Source organism: Zootoca vivipara, chromosome 1 (genome assembly GCF_965207765.1).
Source record: "Zootoca vivipara chromosome 1, rZooViv2.hap1.1, whole genome shotgun sequence".
Lineage (NCBI taxonomy): Eukaryota > Metazoa > Chordata > Lepidosauria > Squamata > Lacertidae > Zootoca > Zootoca vivipara.
Window position 1 is genome coordinate 126810096 of NC_142582.1, and position 26700 is coordinate 126836795.

At 45.9% G+C, this 26700-nt stretch overlaps 1 protein-coding gene across 2 annotated transcripts in view; it reads right to left on the bottom strand.

The window, feature by feature from the left end:
* Positions 1-26700, bottom strand: part of MNAT1 (MNAT1 component of CDK activating kinase) — a 124863-nt gene that overhangs the window by 30654 nt on the left and 67509 nt on the right. For both annotated transcript variants that reach the window (XM_088674091.1, XM_035104252.3), the window contains one exon: positions 9011-9132. In XM_088674091.1, the coding sequence (XP_088530217.1) occupies positions 9011-9132 (122 nt within the window). The remainder of the gene's footprint in view (positions 1-9010; positions 9133-26700) is intronic.

Here is a 26700-nt window from a genome sequence, read left to right on the forward strand (position 1 = left end):
TATGATACTATCTGACATCTGGATCCAGTTCTCCATCCCTGCAGTAGCCTCTAGGCAGATTACAATAAAATAAGAACAGTTTGTTGTTCTTTCTGTCCTTTTTTCATTGTTGTTACTGGGCTGTTGTTGTTTAGTCATTTAGTCGTGTCCGACTCTTCGTGACCCCATGGACCATAGCACGCCAGGCACTCCTGTCTTCCACTGCCTCCCGCAGTTTGGTCAAACTCATGTTCGTAGCTTCGAGAACACTGTCCAACCATCTTGTTCTCTGTCGTCCCCTTCTCCTAGTGCCCTCCATCTTTCCCAACATCAGGGTCTTTTCCAGGGAGTCTTCTCTTCTCATGAGGTGGCCAAAGTATTGGAGCCTCAGCTTCAGGATCTGTCCTTCCAGTGAGCACTCAGGGCTGATTTCCTTAAGAATGGATAGGTTTGATCTTCTTGCAGTCCATGGGACTCTCAAGAGCAGGGGTCCCCAGACTTACCGGCGTTTGGGCCGGTTCCCACTGCGCCGATCGCGCGGCGGGCCGGAGGACGGGGGAGCGCGCGCCTGTGCGGGCCGGCGGGCGGGGGTGGAAAAAGCGCCGAAAATCCGTTGTGCGCATGCGTATGGGCCTCCCCCGACCCGGAAGTGCACCAGAAATGACCTCTTCCGGGTCGGGAGAGGCCCATACGCATGCGCACAAAGGATTTTCGGCGCTTTTTTCCCGACCCGGAAGAGCGCTGTTGCAGGCCAATTGGGCCGCATCCGGCCCCCGGGCCGTAGTTTGGGGAACCTCTGCTCAAGAGTCTCCTCCAGCACCATAATTCAAAAGCATCAATTCTTCGGCAATCAGCCTTCTTTATGGTCCAGCTCTCACTTCCATACATCACTACTGGGAAAACCAGTAGCTTTAACTATACGGACCTTTGTCGGCAAGGTGATGTCTCTGCTTTTTTACTGGGCTACAGTAGTTTTAATCTCATTTTGTTAAGGTGCTTCAGAAGGTGCTTCAGAACGTAAAAAGCAGAGTGTAACTAAATGGCGGAGCAAGGGTGGAAGCCCCAGCATGGCCGAGATCCTACTTTGTAAAACGCTGGGCATATTGATCCACTCTTAGATGGACGAGTCAACAGAACCACCCAACACAAACTTTGGATTCCAAAAAAGTGCCAGATGGCGACTCAAGAGTGGAGTGGGGAGCGGACGGGAATATTTATCTAAATACATAAAAGGGATAAGCTTACGTTAGTAGCATAGGAAAATCTCAGCTGCCAACAGAGCAGTCTTGGGAACCTCATTCAGCACTTAGCACTGGGGAAACTCAGCCCTCATTGGCAAAACATTAACTTGTGTTTCCATCTCGTCTGGAGCAAATTAGTGTAATTGGCAGTGCCAGAGAGAGAGAGAGCGGTGCCACTTGGGAGCCGCATGGATATTGTAATCCTTCTTTTTATCCCGCAATAGAAAATATTCTGCTGTATTTCACAAAAACCATAGGCAACGTGTTAAAATTAATTTTGTTCTTCTTTCCAAGTAAGACACAAACAAGAAAGCGACAGAAGGCTTCAGTCATCAACACCGCTACCCTGTTCATAAAATGTGATACGCAAATGTTTTGGCTACACAAATATTTATTTGACTAAAAGAAGACTATTCACACACAAGAGGGAGGTTTGCAGAAGAGTGTGTGCATGTGCCTATAAACAAATTGGGGGTGGGGTGGGGAATTAAGAGGGCAAAAAACATTCAGCCAGGACTGAGCACACCCAGTGGGCACTAAATGATGACTGTCGAGGGGTGGGGTGGACGGAACAGGAGGGCAGGAAGTGGAATAGAGTATTCTGGAATAGGGCATGGTTAGCTGCTTGGAACCCTGAACAAGCAACGTTTTATTGCAGGTCTTACTTGTACCCATTTAATACTAAACTTCTCCCTTTCTCGCCTTTGCCCTGCCATCTTGTCCACGCACAAGATCTACAAGTTTCCTAAAAAACCCACACAGGAAAAATGGATATGTGTTAAATCTTGTTTGATGACTATCTCAGAAGCTGCGACAAAAGACAAAGAGAGAAGAAAACATCTAGAGGGATTGTTGGAAAAAATCGGGACTATTGTGGATTACAGCAAGATTTTGATATCAGGATTAGGATGGCAATGCGAACAGTTATCTAGAATCCCCAGACACTGAAGCATGGGAAGCCTAAAATTTTTTATGATTTGGCATAATAATTGGCTTAATTGATATGTATGTGTATAATTGGATATAATTGAAATAATTGAATTGTGTTTTAATTGGAAAATTTAATAAAAAGTATTTTAAAAATAAAAGATCTACAAGTTTCCACATTCTCTAGCTTCATGAAATCCCTTCCATAGCAAGAAACCTGTGTGCATTTGGCACAACAGTGCCTCTACACCCAGAGAGAGACACACCCGTGTGCATCTGCCACCTGCCCACCCACAGATTCTGGGCTGCGTTGAAGGGAACACAAGTGCGCTGGGCCTCATTGTCACCTTGCATGAACCGAGTGAGCCCATGGGGTGCATCTGGCAGTCCCCCATGGCTGTGCAACGCAGGGGTAAACAGCTTGGCTTGGGTAGGAGTCCTGAGCAGCCAGGAAAGTCTGTTCACCGTTACTGACTCTCTCATTGAGGAATCCTTGACACATCTCCGTGGAACCCCAGGATTCCTTTGGAACCTGGCTTGAAAACCACGGCATTAGAACATAAAGACCGGTGCCATTTCACTTTGCTGTTTGTTCTTTCCCCCCCCCTTGTTTAAACAAATCTCACTGTTAGTCATGGGCTACAGCAAAAACTTCGCATTCCTAAAATAATATTGCAACTTGATTACTACAATTTATTGCTTACTAGCCAGTTTCCCAAAGCGATGTGCAGACCTCAGCTTCTTCAAGTCTCAGGAGCAAAGGCCTCCCTCCCCCCCAACCCTCCGGGTTCCCCCCCCCTTCCCACCCACCCACCCCTTTTTGCTGCCAGTGCAGCGTATTACTTTTGTCCTGCAGCTTTCTGAAAAAAATTACTTCTGGTAGCATTTTCTATTGATTTTTGGAGACATTGTTTATTACTTTCAGGGCATTTCATGAGATGGGTCTTTCAAAAATATATTCCTGCCTGTCTAATATCCTTCCACAGCGGACTTCCTGCAGCCTTATCAGCAAAATCACTGTACCTTTCGCTGAACAGTTCGAGCCAGGTGGGGAGGAACAGAACTCTTAGGCCTTAGCTACGGGGCCATGGATGATGGAGCCAGTGTTGTAGTGTAGTGGTTAGAGTCCTGGACTGGGACCTGGGAGACCAGGGTTCAAATCCCTACTCACCCATTCATTCATTCATTTTCTATGTTGGCCTTCATCTGCAAGATCTCAAGACAGTTTGCAACACAAAAATACAAGATAAAAACTCAAAATGCACAATAAAAACACGAACAAAACACACACACACACACACACACACACACACACACACCAATAAGCCCCCACCCCCTGGGTGACCTTGGGCCAGTCACAGTTTCTTAGCCTGACCTACCTCACAGGGTTGTTTCAAGGATAAAATTGGCAAGCGGGGGTGGGGCAGGGACAGGAGGGGAGAGAGCCATGCGCACTGCTTTGAGCTCTTGGGGAAAAGAGCAGGCTATAAATATAATGAACGAAGCTCTGGAGCAGGAACAGCCAATATGATGCTTTCTGAGTGTTCGAAAATAGATGGGCACCAGGCACATTTTGCACCTGGCTATTGACCACTTGCGACCAAGTGCAGATGCCGGGGTGCCAGGAGGGCGCTTGAGATCTCCACCATCTGGAGGTGCATGCCTAGGGATCCTTTGATCTTAACTGTTTTCACACACTGATACCACTTCCTGTAGAATTCTGCCCGTTATATTTTATTTGCACAACCAGAATGAATTTCAGGAACCAAAATGCTTCTGCTGTGCAGCCTGAGCAGGAGCAGTGAACAACATCATAGTGAATTGTTGTCGCTTGTCTTCACTTACCACACCCCACTGCCCTACTCACAATTGTGAAGACTATCCCTACATTATGAATGGTCTGTGTCACCCTTCAGAAAAAGAGGTCAGAATAGCCCAATAAATATATATGGACTGTCCCTGGATTAAGTGACTTTTCTTCTTTAAGTTCTCAAAGCTCTTCACCTCCTTCTCTCCTTTCTCTGAGGACCACTCGTAGCCGACTAAGATTGTCTTCCATGAACAAGGTCTTAACCAGGGATCAGCAAACTTTTTCAGCCGTGGGCCAGTCCACTGTCCCTCAGACCTTGTGGGGGGCCGGACTATATTTTGAAGAGAAAAAAATATGAACGAATTCCTATGGCCCACAAATAACCCAGAGATGCTTTTAAAATAAAAGGACACGTTCCACTCATGCAAAAACACCAGGCAGGCCCCACAAATAACCCAGAGATGCATTTTAAATAAAAGAACACAGTCTACTCATGTAAAAACACGCTGATTCCCGAACCATCCGCGGGCCGGATTTAGAAGGCGATTGGGCCGCATCCGGCCCCCAGGCCTTAGTTTGGGGACCCCTGGTCTTAACAGTGAGTCCTTAAGTGACTGTGGAGGCCAATTCTGGATCCACACATCCTTCCACAGTGGGGACATAGGTTTCTGGGCGGGAGTTGATCATGGTGTGGATTCGCCACACGTGTCTTCCTCTTAGCGGATTTCTCCCTTTCATCCTGAGTTCAAGCATCTTCAATGCCCATGACAGCTTTGATAAAGGCTGTTCTCCAACTGGGGCACTCACAGGCCAGTGTTTCCCAGTTGTCGGTGTTTATACTACTTTTTAAGGATTTACCTTGAGAGAGCCTTTAAACCTCTTTTGTTGACCACCAGCATTATGTTTTCCACTTATAAGTTCGGAGTAGAAGTAGTTGCTTTGGAAGTCGATAATCAGGCGTCCAAACAACATGACCAGTCCAACAAAGTTGATGTTGAAGAATCATTGCTTCAACACTGGTGAGCTTTGCTTCTTCCCAGTACACTGGCATTAGTTTGCCTGTCTTCCCAAGTGATGCGAACAAATTTTGGAAACACCGTTGCTGGAATCTTTCAAGAAGTTGGAGATGGTGTTTACAAGTGGTCCACGTTTCACAAGAGTACAGTAAGGTTGGTAGTACTACAAGCATTTTGGTTTCCCTGTGAATGTCCTGGTTCTCAAACAACCTGCACTTCAATCAGGAGAAAGCTAGCTCACAGTTGTCATCTGAAATAGCCAGATGTTTAATAAGACTTCAGAGCTGTCTTGCCCCAAAATGGCAACCAGGCATTCCATTTTGGCGACTGTGACCTTGGATTAAAGAGCCACTTGGCGCCCAGTTTATCTAGCTGAGTTTCTAACGCTGCGCCTTCCAGATGGCACTGGAGGCCAACTCCAACTAAGCCCGCCAACAGGGCAAAATCATCAGAAATGATGAGAGCTGCAGTCCAGCGAAATGTGGGGTGTCTCATAGAATCATAGAGTTGGAAGAGACCACGAGGGCCATCCAGTCCAACCCCCTGCCAAGCAGGAAACACCATCAAAGCATTCTTGACATATGCCTGTCAAGCCTCTGCTTAAAGACCTCCAAAGAAGGAGACTCCACCACACTCCTTGAGAGCAAATTCCACTGCCGAACAGCTCTTACTGTCAGGAAGTTCTTCCTAATGTTTAGGTGGAATCTTCTTTCTTGAAGTTTGAATGCATTGCTCCGTGTCCGCTTCTCTGGAGCAGCAGAAAACAATCCTTCTCCTTCCTCCATATGACATCCTTTCATATATTTGAACATGGCTATCATATCACCCCTTAGCCTTCTCTTCTCCAGGCTAAACATACCCAACTCCCTAAGCCGTTCCTCATAAGGCATCATTTCCAGGCCTTTGACCATTTTGGTTGCCCTCTTCTGGACACGTTCCAGCTTGTCAGTATCCTTCTTGAACTGTGGTGCCCAGAACTGGACACAGTACTCCAGGTGAGGTCTGACCAGAGCGGAATACAGTGGTACTATTACTTCCCTAGATCTAGATGCTATACTCCTATTGATGCAGCCCAGAATTGCATTGGCTTTTTTAGCTGCTGCATCACACTGTTGACTCATGTCAAGTTTGTGGTCTACCAAGACTCCTAGATCCTTTTCACATGTACTGCTCTCAAGCCAGGTGTCACCCATCCTGTATTTGTGCCTTTCATTCTTTTTGCCCAACATTTCTCCCTGTTAAAATTCATCTTGTTTGCTTTGGCCCAGTTGTCTAATCTGTTAAGGTCATTTTGAAGTGTGATCCTGTCCTCTGGGGTATTAGCCACCGCTCCCAATTTGGTGTCATCTGCAAACTTGCTCAGGATGCCCTCAAGCCCATCATCCAAGTCATTGATAAAGATGCTGAATAAGACTGGGCCCAAGACAGAACCCTGTGGCACCCCACTAGTCACTGCTCTCCAGGATGAGGAGGAGCCATTGATGAGCACCCTTGGCTCACGTTGGCTCTCCGTCTCCTCACCTAGGGTCTTGAGGTCCAGGTGCAGATAGCCACACAACAGCTACCAAAATCGGCCGGGTGTGCCTTTTGGCTCATAGTCTCTTACCCATGTTAGTTATTTGTTACAGGTACTGCTTTTAGGCAAGAGCAAGGACATTTAACAAACAGCGAATGTCACATGGTGACTTCAGGCCGTGTGCCAACAAGCATGACACAGGGAGGCTGTTTCACGTTTGGCTGCTGAAAGCCGGTTCTCAAAACTCTAGTGGAAAACACGAAATGCCAAGAGCTGAGAGATTCCTGATGCGGAATGAGAGGCCCATTCCTTACCAGCACACATTGCAACTGGTCATTAGAAATCCCAGGGCTTTGGAGGCCTAAGCAGCTGTTCTGCTAACAGGTGGCGCTTGCAAGCTCAGGCTGCACCAGGGTTGGGAAAGCTAATTAACATTTGCCTCTAATAACCTGATACACCAGATAGCGAGAAGAGAGGCAGGAAACAATACCTTTGATGTGAAACCCAAAATGTAAAGGGCTCCTCAAATAAAACAGTTGGGGCAGACCCTCAAGAAACCGAAGCAAACCCTACACAATGACATCATAATTCCTTCACCGATTTAGTGATTATTTGCAATACTTATTACGGCTTATCTGTTACATTTATATTCTGCCTTTCCTACCCAAAGAAGCAAAAGAGTGAGGAACGGATCTCCTGAACTGCTTTGTTGCATATGAAAGGTTCCACATTTAGTCTCAGCTCATCACCGTGAAGGACAAAGGCTACTGGGACAAGCGGATGGATGAGGCCAGGCCCTAGAATGATTAAGGTAAAGGATTGCTATTACGCCCCCCCCCAGCTTCTGCTATGCCTACTCTCCCACCCTCCGCAACTAATACTTACAATGCGGGGCCCAAAAGTATCCTGGGGCTAAATGAGAATGACTGAAAACAGCATCGCCCTCAACCCATCCAATTCACATTCACATTCAGCATCATTTATTTTATTTTATTTTTATTTTTTGAATTTATATACCACCCTATACCCAGAGGTCTCAGGGTGGTTCACAGAAAAGATTACAAAAAATAAAATCAAAATAAGAACAAGGACCCAGTAACAACAATACCCCCCCCCAAAAAGAGCCACCTTTTAAAAGGGTATAGGATGTCAGATGTCAATCCAGTCAATCAAAGGTCTGATTATTATGATTAATAATAATAATAATACCCCACCCATCTGGCTAGGTTTCACCAGCCACTCTGGGCACCTTCCAACAAAATATTAAAAATACAATAAATCACCAAACATTAAAAACATCCTTAAAAAGGAACATTTTTGCCTGGCGCCTAAAGGTGTATAATGAAGGCGCCAGGCGAACTTCCCTAGGGAGAGTATTTCACAGATGTGGAGCCACTGCAGATGGGGAACCTGGCTGCTGAATTCTGCACCAGCTGAAGTTTCCAAACCGTATAACATATTGCAGTAATCCAACCCTGAGGTTACCAGAGCACAGACAACAGGAGTTAGGCTATCCCTGTCCAGATAGGGGCGTAGCTGGGTCACCAGCCGAAGCTGATGGAAGGCACTCCGGGCCACTGAGGCCACCTGAGCCTCGACCGACAGCAACCGATCCAGGCATACCTCCAAGCTGCAAGCCTGCCCTTTCAGAGGAAGTATAACCCCATCAAGAGCAGGCAATCTCCCACCCATCTAGTCTAGGGAACCGCCCACTAACAGTGCCTCAGTCTTATCTGGATTGAGCTTCCGTTTGTTGGCTCTCATCCAGTCCATTACGGAGGCAAGGCACTGGTCCAGCACTTCCACTGCCTCACCTGCAGATGTAAAGGAGAAATAGAGCTGAGTGTGCCCTGGGTGCTGGTATTAGGGGAGAGGGAAAGAAATCTGCAAAAAGGCCATTCATTTCTGAAGCCATGGGAAAGACCTTTCATGCAGTTGGAACTATCTCACAAATTGCACGGGGAGGCGAGCCAGTATTCCCAATCCAGGCTCAAATGGAGCTTGGACAATGGATGCTCTCCTGATGGATGGAACACACCACTGAGCTTTGGACCAGAGAGCCAGATCTAACCCCTCTCGTGGCAAAGGGCCAGCCCTGATATTTTTCCTGGCCTCCTACGGCTGGACAAATCAAGGAGCGCCCCCCCCCCCCGGTTTATGGAGGGGTTCTGCTCTTTAATGCCGTGCAACTGAAAATGAACAGCTACTTCTCCTCAGCTGCCAACGGCAACCTTGAAAACATGAATGCGATCCAGCCCAATCCTCAGCTGATCTATAAAAGACCAGAAAAGCAGAAAAAGAGAGCAAGAAAGAGAGAGAGAGAAAATTATATTCGGCCACCCAAACAAAACATTGATTTGGGCAGGAAGTCTAGTATTTCATTTAGGTCTGTTTTGCTTTCACTCCCCCCCCCAATCCCTTTATTTGGGGGGATAAGATGGCAAGTTTCCTGCCTGAATACCATTTCACTGACAGCGGTGTTGGTTAAAGTAAATAAATAAATAAATAAGGAAAAGCTTACCCAAATTTCCCCAACACTTCAATATCTGGAACTGGCGGCCCGTAGGTCTTCACATGCAATGGCTGATATTCGTAGAGCACTTCCTCGATCTTTGGAACAGGTCCCAACGAAATATGCTGACCCTGTTGGGAAGTTACACCAGGATGTAGAAATACTGTTACCGGTACATTTTAGGGCTTTGGTACAACGAGGGTAATGTTGACCCTTAGAACAACGCTGGGCTGAAAACATCACATCCAGCACATGCTAGCTATTATATGATCCATTTCCTGCTTCTAACTTGGCATTCTTCCCTAGGACCTCAACAGTATGGGAATAATGGTTTGGGTAAGGATAATTCTTCTGGAAGGGGAGGGGTGGAAAATAAGATTTACTAATGTCAGATTTACTGTAACTGAGTGCAGCTGCTTCCCAATGTCAACGGTGAACTAATTAGGTAAACACTTATCATTAGCAATATCAAGCAAACATTGTGCAGCAAGCCTTTTGCAATTTGTAATCAATTATTTCCTGAGAGCCCTAATTAAGAAGGGGAAGCTACTTTTAATTAATCTCTGCAGGGCTTTTTAAGATACCATGCATAATGGTTTTCAGGATGGGCTTTTTACAATGGAGTAACAGTTCATTCATTCAGCAAATTCCCATTTGTTTCATAACTGAAAAGGAGGAACACAGAGACATACTATAATAGGTTAACTTCAGATGGCACATGTGCAAGTTAACTGCTTTTGAGAAACAATAAGGACTCATTTAAAATTCCCATATCATCTGTACCATAAACTATGGTTAATCTTAACCGTGGTTAGTTGAAACAAGCCTGCTTCATAAACTATGGTTTGAAGTTGGCTTGTTTAAACTAACTGTAGTCAAGATTAACCACAGGTTTGTCTTGGTTCAAATAACACGGCAAGCTGCAGGAAATTTAGGACACTAGGAATAGCTTCCAATCTTTGCATCACAGCTATGCTAGAACAGGAGGGAGAGGAGAGCATGCAAGCCCAGGATTCACTGCAGCTCATTCCTGAAATGCTAACCTATGTTTTTAGCATCATGTCCAGAGAATTGACACCCAACTTGGTATTTGCCAGCCACGCAATCTTGTCCAATATATCACAATAGCTTCTTGTACTGAGTCAGCTTTTAAGATGCAGTTGAAATGCTACCTCCTGGCCTTTGGTGGTTCCCACATCTCCTTAAGGAGACCAACCTCAAACTTTGAGAGGCACTGGATCTATAACATCAGAGGCTATGGAGCTGACGGGAACCAGAGGAAGGTGAAGGCTGGTGATGGAATGGTGCTACTGGCATTCAAATTTCTCGCCACCAGAGACCAGCTCCTTTGGGAGAAGAGCAGATTATATTGCTCCGATTCCTGCTGCTCACTGACAGACAGGGCCGTCTTAAGCGCCCTGGCGCTGTGGAGCGACGGGTCCCTCCGGCGCCCCCCCCCCCGCCCAGTTTCCCAGCGCGGTGGGCAGGCGGGCTGGCGGGCACAGCGCGCAGCGTGGCTGCCACAGGCGCTGCTGTGTGGCGGGCGGGCAGGCACAGCGCGGTTGCCGTGGGCGCAGCTGAGCATCGAACCGGCCGGCCAGCGGGTGGGCGGGTGCAGCTCGCGCCGCCTTCCTGGCAGGCCGGCGCCATGGTGCCCTGCGCCACCGGGGGTCTACCTAGAGCCGGCCCTGCTGAAAGAACTCTAGAATTTACATCAGGGATTGCCCATTCAGACAGCAGCACGTGTCCCCTCCGTTAAAGCTGGCTGGCTGGGCAGTGGGGAGAGGGAATCCACCAGTAATCAACAATGCTAAATGCTAGTATACTCTAAGTATATTGGCTTTCCCTGAACTTGAAGGTTGGTGGGTCTTCATGAAAGCACAGTTTCAACATTGCATCCCTGACTCTGTGAGTTGACAGGAAGCTAGGATAGAGGGAGGAGAAAGGAGAAAGTAGGAATTAAACTTTATCTCGGGCAGGTTTGGCCTGTCCATCAAGACAGCAGGGTGTCTCTGTAGGCCTCAAATCTTCCTTTGCTTTGCTTTACCCTATCAGGCCTAGCATTTGATTCTGTGGTCACGGGGAAGCATTTCTCATTCCCTTTGGATGCTGTAATGTTTGCATAGGGGGAACTGACAGTCTCCAAATGGTACGTGGAATAAAATCCAAGAACATAGACAACAGGGATAAGGGGTTGTTGTTGTTGGGGATTTTTTTTGGGGGGGGGTGTTTCATGACTCATCACGGTCTGCTTCATTTACTGTACACTGTCCATTCTTTGCAGCTCTGGGAACTGCAAAACCATCCAAAGGTTTATTACAAGAATGCTTGCATAGGACTTACGGTACATTTTCCACACAGCGTGTAAACGAAGAGTCAGACTTAACTCGGGAGGATAATGGCAGCAAGGATATGATCTGGCCTTACAATTGGGAGGACGAGGTGCAGAATGGTGGCGCAACTGGTCAGCGCGTCTGGCTGTTAACCAAAGGGTTGGTGGTTGGAGCCCAACCTGAGACGGCTGTGGGGAGGATTCCTGCATTGCATGGGGGTGGACTACATGACCCTTGGGGTATCTTCCGACTCTACAGTTCTATGAATCTTAGAGGTGCGCACATGTATACCAGCCCTGAATCAGTCTACCTCCCAGAAGCTTTGCAAGTCTCCTAGGGGGCTTTGAGGCAGCTGAGATAGATTCAGGATAACAGAAAACATCACCAGCCAACAGTTACCCTTTTAAAATGTACAGTTAGGGACCTCCCAGGTGATCCAGTTTTTCAGCATTCATCTCAATTTGCAAAGTTTACATGCCCATTAGGTCTTTTACCAAGACTCCTTTCTCATTTGTTTACCGAGCAGTTATTCTGCACCCATCCCAATTTGCTTGTGGGGTGTTTACAAATCTTCCCATTAGTCATTTGTTCACCCCCACACTTTTCAACGCATTTCCTAGGGGAGGCGAAAGAATCGGCTTGCTATGCAAAACCCCAACCCAAATTTCCATTCTATCCCATCCCTTCCACCCCGTCATCTTCCTAAACGTCCACCGCCCTCCCCCAAAACCCCGCATTCTGCTCAAGCTGCTTACAATAACACCCAGGAAGAGGAGAGTAAAACCGATAGATGAGGAAGACCCCGTTTAGTATTATTTTAACCTCTAACCCTCCCCATCTTCTGCAGCCTGTGAAAACAAACAAGTGTCAAGCTGAAATCTGCAATGCCGTCCCTGCCCTTTTAATTCCCAGGCAAAGAGGGATTGATTCTGGCCTCGCAGCATAACTCAGGCTCCTGCTCCTCACAATTCATTCAAGTTTGTTGCTGCTGTTCTGCTTTTTAAGTACAGGCAACTGCCAGAAGGAAAAAGCATCGGCTACTTCACAATTTCACAGATCTGACGCCTGCTGTTTGTTTTTTTCCGTTGTTACCCTGGCAATGGTAATTACCCACAGACAGACAAACAAACAGACACACAAACAAACATACACATGGGACCTCTCCAAAACACAAAGACAGCATAAAAATCAGAGGAGAGAGAATAGATGAAACACGTTTCCCCCCCCCAGAAAAGAGTCACAGAGTTTCATATATGGAGGGAACCTCAAATCAACAAGCTTCCTGATTCACATTTTATAGTTTTAATGAAGGTCAGGAGTTGAGGGATTTTGAAATATGAGTTACAGAATTAAAACAGGAGAGATGAGGGTTTTCATCTATCTATCTATCTATCTATCTATCTATCTATCTATCTATCTATCTATCTATCTAGTATATTCATCTGAAGATCGCAGGGAGGTTCACAACATAAAAATACAAAATAAAACACATAATGAAAACAAGAAAACAAATCAACACTGCCCCCACATAACAGATATATAAAGGTAAAGGTAAAGGGACCCCTTACCATTAGGTCCAGTCGTGACCGACTCTGGGATTGCACGGTCATCTCGCATTATTGGCCGAGGGAGCCAGCGTATAGCTTCCAGGTCATGTGGCCAGCATGACAAAGCCACTTCTGGCGAAACAGAGCAGCACACGGAAACGCCGTTTACCTTCCCGCTGTAGCGGTTCCTATTTATCTACTTGCATTTTTGACGTGCTTTCGAACTGCTAGGTTGGCAGGAGCTGGGACCGAGCAACGGGAGCTCACCCCGTCACAGGGATTCGAACCGCCGACCTTCTGATCAGCAAGCCCTAGGCTCAGTGGTTTTACCCACAGCGTCACCTGGGTCCCTTAGATATATATGCAGATATATATGCAGCAAAAATACTGCATTCATTTGTCACAAAATAGTTTTAATAGCATCTGCTAACGGACTAGGTGTGAGAGTAGAAACGTAAGAAGCTGTCAGGCCATTGGTTCATCAAACTCAAAGTAGCCTACACTGACTGGCAGCACCTGTCCAGGGTTCGAGAAAAGAGAACTCACTCAGCCCTACGTGGGAACTGAACTTGGGGGTTTCTGCAAGCAAGGAAGATGCTCTACCACAGAGCTATGTCCCTTCACCCAAATGAAATGCAGGGATGCGAGACCTCAGGCCTGCAGAGCAAATACAGCCCATTCAGGCCTCTGTATCTGGACCTCGGAATTTCCTGGGGGCTCTGACTCCTCCCCGGGGCACAGCCCACAGCAGTCCAGCCCCATGCCCGCTTCAAGTGTTTTTTGTGTAGCTGGAATGTGCCCTTGTGCCGTGAGATTGCCCCTTGTTTGCCTGGACAGACAGATGTAGACCTCTGGCTCTTCTGCAGCTGGAATGCAGCAGCCTTCCGGACAAAGGTCAAATTCTCACCCCTTGCCCCACCCACTTTTTGCCTCTGGCCCCACTCACCAGTGGCACATGGGCTCTGCAAGGGTATCTGGATGTCAGGATGAAAAAAATACCCCCCCCACCATCCGGCATTAATATCTAAATCCAAATGCTCTAGGCGGGTGGTTCATCTCCTTTATAGCTGCTAGGCTCACACCATGGGTGTAAAAACTCATTGCATGTAACAGGATGAACAGATGATCTAAAAAACAACCCTGAGCTAGAAATATGGATTATTATTATTATTATTATTATTATTATTATTATTATTATATTTTATTTGTACCCCACCCATCTGACTGGTAGCCCCAGCCACTCTGGGCGGCTTCCAATAAATATAAAAGCATAATAAAACACCAAACATTAAAAACCTCCCAATACAAGGCTGCATTCAGATGTCTTCGGAAGGTCATATAATTGTTTATCTCTTTGACATCTGATGGGAGGGTGTTCCACAGGGTGAGTATCACTACCGAGAAGCCCCTCTGCCTGGTTCCCTGTAACTTCGCTTCTTGCAATGAGAGAACCGCCAGAAGGCCCCCGGAGCTGGACCTCAGGTGGGGTGGAGATGCTCCTTCAGGTATACTGGGCCGAGGCCGTTTAGGGCTTTAAAGGTCAGCACCAACACTTTGAATTGTGTTCAGAAATGTACTGTAAGCCAGTGTAGATCCTTTACAACCATTGTCAGTATTTGGAAAGCTATATCCTTCATCAATATGTACATGGATCAATATTTCTTCTTTCTTAATTAATATTTTTCTACCGTACTCACGTGCATGTTGCGCTAGAAGGAATGAGCTGTCAGGTCCCTGCCCCAAAGAGACTACAGTCTAGATCAGGCACCCCCAAACTGCGGCTCTCCAGATGTTTTGGCCTACAACTCCCATGATCCCCAGCTAACAGGACTAGTGGTCAGGGATGATGGGAATTGTAGTCCAAAACATCTAGAGGGTCGAAGTTTGGGGGTGCCTGGTCTAGATGCTGACACAAGGCTGTCATTGTAGGAAGGGGAGGGAAATGGAGACAAGGCTATTCCGGCAATAATATGCCATTATTTCAGTTGCACATACTTAGGCTTAGTTACAATAATGTATGTGGTGTTACCAAAGGCTTCGTACATATTATAAAACTTTATATATGCCAATTTATGGGGTATCAAAGACCATCTGGATAATGTTTTAAAGGTGTCAGCGTACTAAATATTGCTAGAAAATATGCAGAGGGTTGGGAGGTATTTTCACAGGAGGTATATCCCAAACTCCAGCAATGTTGGCAATCATTCTTCATTCAGCAGCAATTAAGTCATATAGAGGAGGGTGAAAGGTTGTTTTCTGCTGCTCCAGAGAAGCGGACACGGAGCAATGGATTCAAACTTCAAGAAAGAAGATTCCACCTAAACATTAGGAAGAACTTCCTGACAGTAAGAGCTGTTCGGCAGTGGAATTTGCTGCCAAGGAGTGTGGTGGAGTCTTCTTCTTTGGAGGTCTTTAAGCAGAGGCTTGAGAGGCATATGTCAAGAATGCTTTGATGGTGTTTCCTGCTTGGCAGGGGTTGGACTGGATGGCCCTTGTGGTCTCTTCCAACTCTATGATTCTAAGTTTCAGGAAGCTCAGAAACTGAAGATCATGTACCTCTACACACACACCCTTAAATCAAACAGTTTGCATGATGGCATTCGGGGAATCCTTCCTATGGATAAATATCTCAGCTAAAGATCACATCTAACCTCAGGCACTCCAATGGCTTTCCGAATAAGAGACCTCCCCCTCCTAAAACAGACTTTGTGGGCTGGAAATACAAGAGAACAGTTCAGCAGTTTGGGGTCTCTGTTTCTCTTTTTTTTTTTCATCCTTTCCTCCACTTTTCTGCAGGAATGTGCAATTTAAAATTTTGAAAAAATCCTCATGGAAATTATTCAGCGCTATAGCACTAATTTTTCCTAGTAACCTTTTTAATGTACATTTATAAAGCAATTTCTCCTAATGTAGAGTGGCTGGAAAACCCAGTCAGGTAGGTGCGGTGCAAATAATAAATTATAATTATATAATTATAATTAGTGCAACAAAATCAGGAAAGCCACACGTCTCCTAAAGTTTTTATTTTCTCCCCAGTCTTTCCCCACTTTGTTTGGTTGATTGGGGATATATTTTTTTTGTTCTTGTTGGTATGAGACAGGACATTACTTTCGAAAAGTAAAAACCCTTTCAAAAATTATCGTAAAAAAGAAGGGCTGTGTTGCTGCTGTTTTAACCGAGCCACGCTAGCTCCCTTTCAAAACGTTGCCATTTCTGCAGCGTCTCTGAAGAAAGCAAATGTCTGTTTAATAATATATGGCAATATCCGTCTGCTTGGCTGCGGAGCAAGTTTCGGGATTACACGGCATGGAGCTATCGAGCATCTTTCCGCCCATTCACATCAATACATCAAAACTTCCTGGACTGCAGTGCCAGATGTGGACAGGGACAGGAGGAGGAAGAGGGAATTTGTGGATGTTTCTTGGAACCAGCCACTCATTTAGCTTTCAGCAAAAATTTCAGGAGGAGTTCCAGAAGGAGCCATCAAATTCTCCTTTGAATCCCATCCGCCAGGCACATAGGTCTAAGATGAGAGGAAACCACACAATTCCTCCCATTACATATCAGACAAGGGCCATCGCTATTGTCTCTCGGGCGCCTTGTAAAGTCCTTCCTTTTCCAACAAGCCTTTTAAGTGGAGATACTTATCCCAGTCTGTCTCTGGTTGGATTTGAAATTGTTTTTGTTATGTGTTTTTCTTATGGGTGTTTTTTTATGCCATATTTACAGTTATATCGCTTTGGGGTGTTTTGTGGGAAGTAGGGCTGAGCGATATATCGATATATCGTCCAAAACCGGTTTGAAGTTCACATCGTGATAATGGTTTCATAATACCTGAGCTGGCAATGTATCGCGAATCAATCACAAAGGGTGTAAGAGCTAGGCGATATCTGGTTTTCAACATCACAATAACTCACCAGCTAAACACTGCAATGTTATCACCAGCTAAACCTCACATTATCACCAGCTAAATATTGCAATCTACCACAATGTCTGAAATAAGGATGGAACTATACAGAGGCGAACAGGACAATGTTCTGACAGCTGCTACTACTTAGGGGACTAAAACAAATAAATGACAATATTATCAATCATCAGGCTCTCAGTTTCATCAGCAGGCAAGCCAAAATGCATCCCAACAGGACTTTTGGTTTGGGGCTTGGCTACCAAATGGTGGTAAGGTAAAGGGACTCCTGACCATTAGGTCCAGTCGTGACCGACTCTGGGGTTGCACGCTCATCTCGTATTATTGGCCGAGGGAGCCGGCGTATAGCTTCCAGGTCATGTGGCCACTTCTGGCAAACCAGAGCAGTACATGGAAACGCCGTTTACCTTCCCGCTGTAGCGGTTCCTATTTATCTACTTGCATTTTTGACGTGCTTTCGAACTGCTAGGTTGGCAGGAGCTGGGACCGAGCAACGGGAGCTCACCCCATCACAGGGATTCAAACCGCCGACCTTCTGATCAGCAAGCCCTAGGCTCAGTGGTTTAACCCACAGTGCCACCTGGGTCCCTTATGGTGGTATTCAGGACAATCCAAAGTACGGCAATGAGTCATAGAATACAAATAATCCGGAACTGCCAGACTGCCAGCAGGCCTGCTAGGAGACAGCAGTGCCGGCAGAATGCGAGGCTTTGCAGTGGCGACGGAAGGTGGCAGCAGTAGCGGTGGCAGCCTGCAAGGCCTCATAACGGTGACAGGCAGTGGTGGCAGTGGTGGCGGACTGCAAGGCCTCGCAGTGGTGGCAAAACATGGCAGCAGTAGCGGTGGCAACTTGTGAGGCCTCACGGCAGTGACACAACAGTGACACCCTGCAAGTCTTCGCAGGGGTGACAGGAGGTGGCAGGAGTGGTGGTGGTGGCCTGTGAGTCCTCGTGGCAGAGGCTTGTGGGGACTCGCGACTTGCAACAGTGACAGGTGATGGCAGTAGCGGCATCCTAAGGATTGGTTGAGAGCCGGGTAAATTGGGGCTTCTTCAAAGCCTCATCTAAGTTCATGGCTGTTTCCTTAAGCTTTGTGTAATACATTTTTAACCTAGTGGGTTTGTTGTTTTCTTAAACTGTCTGTCATGAGAAAGAAAAGGATGATTAGGAATCAAAATGACAGGCATTTGCTAGTCAAAAGAGAAGACATAGGGGGAGGTTCTATTTTCTTTGACGATGTCCTATGTGTGGCATTTCCATAAAGGAAAATCTGCACTAAGCTCTTGGCAGTCGATGCAAATGGCCTTGCTGTGTTTTAAGGTACCTCTTCTGAGAAATAAAACCAGTAACATCAATCAGTATCCACCTTTCCATCTGAAGAGACGGGGGGGGGGGAACACCCACTCACTTTAACAAACCGTATCCTGAATCTGCAGGCAATTGGGTACTGCAGCTTAATTAACTGCCAGTTAAACTACAAAACATTCATTTTCCACCAAAAATTTGAAGCATTCAGTTAGCTCTGGACCAGTAGCACTCAGCAGCTTTCAAACCTGCATCACCCCGTTAACCTGGGGCCAGAGGAATGACAGGCACTCAGGCAGGGATTAGGTCAATGTTCCACAATGCACTTCTGGCCACACCAGCAAGGAGACCTCTTAACATCAAGAGACCATGATGGGTCATAGTTGGTGCCCCTTGACTTCTATGGTGACTTCCACATCAGATCTGCTTGCTGGTCTTAGCAACTAGCAGCTCTTGCTGGGGAAACCCAGCCAGATGGGCGGGGTATAAATAATAAATTATTATTGCTGATGAGCTTGGCCTTGATTCATCTCTGCATCACACTGCTCTGCTTCCACCTTGAGAGGAGCAGCACGTGGCGGACACTAAAGCCAGCAGAGCTTGGCACTAATTTAGCCAATGTGATTTATTTTCGTATCCCGTTTGTGGTAGATGCATGTGCATGGTATGTATATTTTCTCTGTTGGCCTTGGAAAATTCTGTTTGCGTGGAAAGGCAACAGGCAGAGAACACTTATTTGCATTATTAAAAGCCAAGTAATCCTTCATGACAAGGCTTGTAAAGCACCTCTGTAAATAAATACTTCATCAATTAACACAATGCAAACTGTCTTTTGCCCACTCCTTCTCAGACTACTTCCAAAGGTAATCTCCCTCCGAGAGCACCTGGAAAATACGACATTTAAGATATAGCAGCCTAGGTATAAATTGCTTTCAATCCTACTGGGGTGTGTGTGTGTGTGTGTGTGTGTGTGTGTGTGTGTGTGTTGCATTTCTGGACCCATTTTTCTTTGACACAGAAATTCACCCATGTATGGTACTTTGCCGGCAGAAATATCAACAACCTCAGATATGCTGATGACACAACCTTGATGGCAGAAAGTGAGGAGGAATTAAAGAACCTTTTAATGAGGGTGAAAGAGGAGAGCGCAAAATATGGTCTGAAGCTCAACATCAAAAAAACCAAGATCATGGCCACTGGTCCCATCACCTCCTGGCAAATAGAAGGGGAAGAAATGGAGGCAGTGAGAGATTTTACTTTCTTTGGTTCCATGATCACTGCAGGAGGTGACAGCAGTCACGAAATTAAAAGACGCCTGCTTCTTGGGAGAAAAGCAATGACAAACCTAGACAGCATCTTAAAAAGCAGAGACATCACCTTGCCTACCGTGTTTCTCATATTATAAGACACGTCCTATATTTATTTTTTCCTCCAAAAAACACACTATGGCTTATTTTCAAGGGATGTCTTATTTTTTCCCTCCTCCTCCTGCCGCAGCCGGCATTGCTGCTGCGCCCATCACTATGTCTTATTTTCGGGGTATGGCTTATATTCCTTGAATGCTTAAAAATCCTGCTGTGGCTTATTTTATGGGTATGTCTTAAAATATGAGAAACAGGGTACAAAGGTCCGTATAGTTAAAGCTATGGTTTTCCCAGTAGTGATCTATGGAAGTGAGAGCTGGACCATAAAGAAGGCTGATCGCCGAAGAATGGATGCTTTTGAATTATGGTGCTGGAGGAGACTCTTGAGAGTCCCATGGACTGCAAGAAGATCAAACCTCTCATTTCTTAAGGAAATCAGCCCTGAATGCTCACTGGAAGGACAGATCCTGAAGCTGAGGCTCCAATACATTGGCCACCTCATGAGAAGAGAGGAATCTTTGGAAAAGACCCTGATGTTGGGAAAGATTGAGGGCACTAGGAGAAGGGGACGACAGAGGACGAGATGGTTGGACAGTGTTCTTGAAGCTACCAACATGAGTCTGACCAAACTGCGGGAGGCAGTGGAAGACAGGAGTGCCTGGCGTGCTATGGTCCATGGGGTCACGAAGAGTTGGACACGACTAAACGACTAAACAACAACAACAATGGTACTTTGAACAAACAAGTCACAGTTGCGAGCGAAACCCTGTCGTGTTGGGGCTGGTTGTACATACATCTATCTCTTTTCATGTTCCCTCTTTCTTGCCATTTCTCTAAACTAAATAACTGTATAAAAGATAAAGTATCACTATTGGGTTGGAATAAAAACTTAGCCATCTCCAAATGAAGGGCTCCTTCTGTTCACAGAAAGCCTTCCACTGTCAGAGGAGGGGAAAGCGGTTTTCCCCTTTCCGAGTCCCTCCTCTGTGTGTGTGTGTGTGCGCGCGCACACACAGCCAGAGGGAGTCCTCCAATTCTGCAGAGCAGATTTTCAGAGGATGCAAGGAGCTATTGGCAAAAGTTGTCTCCCCTCTCCCACCAGCAGAAGAGTCTCCTGAGCAAAACTCCATACTTTGGGGGTGCTCCTTCCTCAGGGAGTAAAAATTCTGGATCCAAGCCATGATCTGCTGTACAGGGGTCAGCAAACTTTTTCAGCAGGGGGCCGGTCCACTGTCCCTCAGACCTTGTGGGGGGCCGGACTATATTTTTTTGGGGGAAAAGAATGAATTCCTATGCCCCACAAATAACCCAGAGATGCATTTTAAATAAAAGGACACATTCTACTCGTGTAAAAACATGCTGATTCCCAGACCGTCCATGGGCTGGATTGAGAAGGCTTTTGGGCCGCCTCCGGCCCCCGGGCCTTAGTTTGGGAATCCCTGAGCTATTACTTAATTTAAGCAAAGTTCAGGGGGGTGGGGGGTGGGGTTGTTCATGGACTCCTAAAAGTTTGCTTGGAGTTTGTTCCAAAGGCTGCCTGTCACTGTTCAATGAATGTATTTAGCTCCCATCGATTTTGCTTCAGGAATTAACACATTTTCACTACACTTATAAAAGGGAAGGGCCATAGCTCAGTGGCACAGCATCTGCTTTGAATGCAAAAGGCACAATTCAGTTTGTAATCCCAGAGAGCTGCTGCCAGCATAGACAATACTGAGCTGGATGGACCATTGGTATGACTCAGTAAGGTGGCGTCCTATATTCTTAAAATAAATATTAAGTCAGCCTCTACTGGGACTTCTTCTTCTTCTTCTGGGGTGGTTGCTGGATGAGCAGTTTGGGAATGTTGTTTTGTACATTGCTGCTTAGATTCCTGGTTTTTAATTCATCTCTTTGCATATTATCTTGTTATGTCGCTTAGAGACCTCTTTTTATATATACGGCAAATCAACTTAAGAAAAGATATAATTAATTTAAAATAAAAATTAAGTGTGTGAAGGAGCAGACTTCAGGAAGCCAAGATACGGGACAGGGGAGGGAGTGCTTGGCATACCCTGCCTAACCTTCCTTTTGGAATACCTGGAAGTTTAGCAAAAGGCTCTGTGGCCATCATATCTTTTGAACCAGAGGTACACTGCCCTGGGCCCTTGCACTCACATCCAAGACAGAGAACTGGAGTGGCAGCTTCCGCACCCAAACTCAGCCTGCTTTTTCTCTTCCGCAGCAAATCACAAAAGAGGCTAGGAGCCACCTATTTAAATATTTTCCAAACAGCACATGTAAACATTACTGCTTAGTCTGGCAAAGGGCAACAAATATAAATCAATACGGAGGTTTACAACTTTTTTTTTTGTAGGATTTTTCAGCCTGCCTTACATCCCAGATCAGGCCCTCGAGGCAGCCAAGACATATATAATAACGAAAACATTTAAGTCCCGTAAAAATAAAGTTATATTTTAAAAAACAGAACAGCAGACGTAAAACAAACCATCTTAAAAAGTGAAGTTTGTCATTGGTATGAGCTTTCATGTGCCGGTAAAGGGTTTAAAAGGCAATTTTTTTGGGGGGGGGGATCTTGCTAAAAGTCCTTCAACGTTGCCGGGTACCCTTTTCTCTGCAGAGGGCAACATTCCCTTGAGCAGGAATCTGCTTGGAGCTGCATGTTGGCAATAGGAGGAGTCAGAATCAATGACTAGGAGAGCCAGAGACAAAAAAACATTGTGGAAAAATCAGCCCGAATTAAGACTACCCTGCTTCATTTTTCTTCCCAGCTATCCAAATTAGAATTCCCAATCCTAGGCTGCTCTATGCAGAAGTTCACTCCACTGGGTTTGATGGAGTTACTCTTAAACATACAGAAATTTATTTATTTATACATCCCTGCATTCCTATGCATTGCTGTGCACTGCAGTTCTGTGCTGCTGTGGCATTATTCTGATAGTGGCTGTTTTTGTGGTTTTCACTGTATGTTTCTAATCACACTTCCCCACCCCCACCCCCGCAACTTGCCCTGGGACCGCTTGGTGTGGGGCAGGCTATAGAAATACAAATAAGTTCAGCTACACAGTAAAGGGAACGCGGGTGGCGCTGTGATCTAAACCACAGAGTCTAGGGCTTGCCGATCAGAAGGTTGGCGGTTCGAATCCCCTCCCGTTGCTCGGTCCCTGCTCCTGCCAACCTAGCAGTTTGAAAGCACGTCGAAGTACAAGTAGATAAATAGGTACCGCTCCGGCGGGAAGGTAAACGGCGTTTCCGTGCGCTGCTCTGGTTTGCCAGAAGCGGCTTAGTCATGCTGGCCACATGACCCGGAAGCTGTCTGTGGACAAACGCTGGCTCCCTCGGCCTATAGAGTGAGATGAGCGCGCAACCCCAGCCGTCCACGACTGGACCTAATGGTCAGGGGTACCCTTACCTTTACCTTTACACACTAAAGACAATTTGTTTTCAGGCTGCTTCCCCACCCTCCACTGCCCCGGACCATTAGCCATCAGTAAAAACATATATACAGAGAGAGAATTGGTGGGATTCAACATCACATCATTGATTAATGTTCTGTCTGCACAAGCAACTCAGCTCTGCCAGACAGAACAACTCCCACTTTCCTCCTCCATTACTATATGCCTGTGAAACATGGACTACTTATAAATGCCATCTCCAACTCCTATCTCCAAAAATTTTTACACACCACTTGGGAAGACAGGCGAACGAATACCAGTGTACTGGAAGAAGCAAAGATCATCAATGTTGAAGCAAGGATTCTTCAACATCAACATCGTTGGACTGGTCATGTTGTGCGGATGCCTGATGATCGTCTTCCAAAGCAACTACTCTATTCCAAACTTAAAAATGGAAAGCGTGCTAAGAAGAAGGCACGCTTGGCAAATCCACACCATGATCAACTCCCGCCTGGAAACCAATGTCCCCACTGTGGAAGGACGTGTGGATCCAGAATTGGCCTCCACAGTCACTTACTCCACAGTCACCTCCATTGTTAAAACCGTGTTTATGGAAGACAATCTTACTCGGCTACAAGTGATTACCAAAGAAGAAGAGGAGGAGTTCTGGGGGTTCTTCCAACCCCCAACCCCCAAAACCATATCCCTTATTTTCCACCGTTTTGGCTTTAATTGAGAATTCTGTACCCCACAGAGATATAGTTGTATATGCGTTGGAAGCATAGCGGCGAATAATATAAAATGGCCCTGATCAGCTGCATATATCAACTAGATCAGTTTCCCAAACTTGGGTCTCCTGGTGGTTTTTGACTACAACTCCCATCATCCCTAGCAAGCAGGACCAGCAGTCGGGGATGATGGGAATTGCAGTCCGAAAATGGCCAGAGACCCAAGTTTGGGAAGCCCTGAACTAGATGCACGCTTCAGGTGGGTATGTATATAAAACAAAATATACAGGCAGTTCAGTGAGTATCCGGATGTGCCTTTGCACCTGTATAATCTACACACACACACACACATAGTTCTCCCTTGCTGGATTGGGGGCAGGTTTCTTCTTTTCCATTAGTGGGTCTTATTTTTATACAGCATGTGGAAGTCCAATAATTTTTTAATCTTCTCATAACGCCGAGCTTACTCCATAAAACTTTTAAAAAGGAAGTTCCCTACACTAAGAAGCACACTGCTTTGAAGCAATTAGCACGGATCCTGAAGCCTTAAGCCTTTTTGGAAATAGCTGCCCTAGAAGAAGCACCCTCTTCCACCAGTTGCTGCCACACATGCTAATGCCACTCAGGAGCATTTGCCGGAGCGCATTCCGGAGTTTGCTAAGTAATCTCCCCACCAAACTCGCCCCACCCCCCAAATTGGCCATGTGCAATTAGAAGCAATCCCCTCTTCTTTTTAAGGAATAGAAAGCACTGCAGTCCGTGGGGTGGGGGGTGGGGGACGAGCCTGGAGCCCAGCTTTTGCTTTCCTTTTCCCATTTTCAGAAATGTTGCTGTAATATCAGCCAAAGATAATACAGTAAAACTGCTGAGGAGGACGGAGGGAAGAAATGAATCTCCAGGGTCTATTTTTACAAGAAGATAAGGATCATGGTGTTGGACGAGATCGCAGCCTATCTAGCTCAAATTAAGTAATCAAGTCAGCTAAGTGTGAAGAAGTAGTGACCCTATCGGCAAATCAACTTCACTGGGTGACCCTTCGCCCTTGTAATGTACAGCAAGGGAAGGGAAGTACTTTGGAGCGTTCCTAAGGCCAGCAAGGGAAGCCGCTGGACCTTCAGATGATAAGGGAGTCAAAGGTGTGCTAAAGGAGGAAAAGGTGACTACAGAAAAGCTGAATGAATTATTTGCATCTGTCTTCACAGGAGAAGATGGAGGGGCAGATCCCTGCACTTGAACTTTTTTTTTTCCGGAAGGGAGTCTAAGGGGATTCTGGAAATTACAGATTGTTTTAACTTAATGTCTCTTCCAGGAACAGTGGTGGGAAAGCATTGTTAAGGAAAGAATTACCAAGCATATTGAAGAGCAAATCTTGCTGAAGCAAAAGTGCAGCTTCTTTAAGAATATCAACAAGCAGATGATATAGAAGATAGAGATAGAGATAGACTTCAAAAAAGCTTTTGATAAGTTTAAAGGGATGCACATTGGGGCAGAAAACCCTAATTTCACATATACGCTAATGGGCTCTGAACTGGCAGCGACTGACCAGGAACAAGACTTCCAGGTCTCAGTGCAGAACTTGATGAAGATGCTGACCCAGTGTGCGGCAGCTGTGAGAAAGGCAAATTCCAGGATAGGGAAGACCAGGATAGGGAAGAGTGTTTAGTTCTGGTCATTTCATCTCAAAACAAGTATATTGTAGAGCTGGAAAGGGTTGAAAAAAGAGAGAGCCCAAATGATCAAGTGGATGCTTCAACTCCCCTGTGGAGAAAACGCACAACATTTGGGACTTTTTAGTTTTGGAAAAAAAATGTGAGTAAGAGGAGGCAGGAGAGAGGTGAGTAAGATTACGCATGGCGTAGAGAAATTGGGTAGAGAAAATTTTATTCCCCTCTCTCATCAAACTAGAACTTGAAGCCATCCAATGAAGCTGAACACTGGAAGATTCAGAACAGACAAAATAAAATACTTCCTTGTGGAGTTAAATAATGGAATTCGCTCCCATTAGATGGCTCGGATGGCTTTGAAAGAAGATGAGACAAGCTCGAGGAAATAAGACGATCAATGGCTACTAGCCACAATGACTAGGCTCTCTGTTCACTGTCCAAGGCAATAGGCACCTGAACACCAGTTGTTAGGAATCACAAATGGAGAGACAGCTCTTGCGCTCAGTTCCTGCTTGCGGGCTTCCCATGGCTGGCCACCATGAGAACAAGAAGCTGGTTTAGATGGGCCTTTGGCCTGATCCAAGAGGGCTCTTTATGTGTTCCTATTTTATAATGGCCCTTGTTTAAGCCAGTTCCTTTTTAAACTAAAAGCCCCAAATGCTTTAGTAAGTCAGTAATTCCCAAGCCAAGTGTTCCAAGAATTGCAATTATGCTGCAAGAAATTGAGGATGAGGGTGATGAAACCTAAATACACATCCGCAGAGGAGGCTGCCCACTGCAACTCTGCATGAGCATCTGCTCTGGCCTTGCCTCCTCCCTCCCTCCCAGCCAGGCTCAGATGGGGGTGGACATTTTTGCCGCATTTCTGCACCAGGTGTAACTGAATGATCTAATTGCACCCAGTGCAAAGATGCAGAATAATCGCTTGCCGGGAAGGTACCACCCACCCCGGTGACTCAGACGAGAACAAAAGAGGTAAGCCGTTTTGCAGGTGAGGTGCTTTAAAAACCGTGATCTCCGTTTCAGGGAAATGCTGGCTCTGGGCTTTCCTCCCAGCTCCTTGGGCCATTTCAGTTGCCAAATATACATGGTCAAAAAACAAGCTTGGGGAATTAAAAAATGCAGTTGTAAATGGGATCCACCCCATAGATCAAAAGGGAAAAGCAAAACTATGGATAACTTTGCAAAGTTGTAATTTCTTTTTCTTTTCCCCCCAACAAGTAAATTTGACCTGCTCCATTTTCACATCAGGTTTTAAACATAACCACCCTCCCAAGCTGCCATAAAGCTGCTCTCATTCAGTAACGCAAGCTAGTTCCATGACCTTCCCAACGACCTCTGAAAAAACAGTTGTGCGTACTACTGTGGTGTAAATCCTTGCAGACAAGTCGAACCTGTTCTTTCTGGCATCTTGCCCTTCAGACGAATATTCCCTTAAG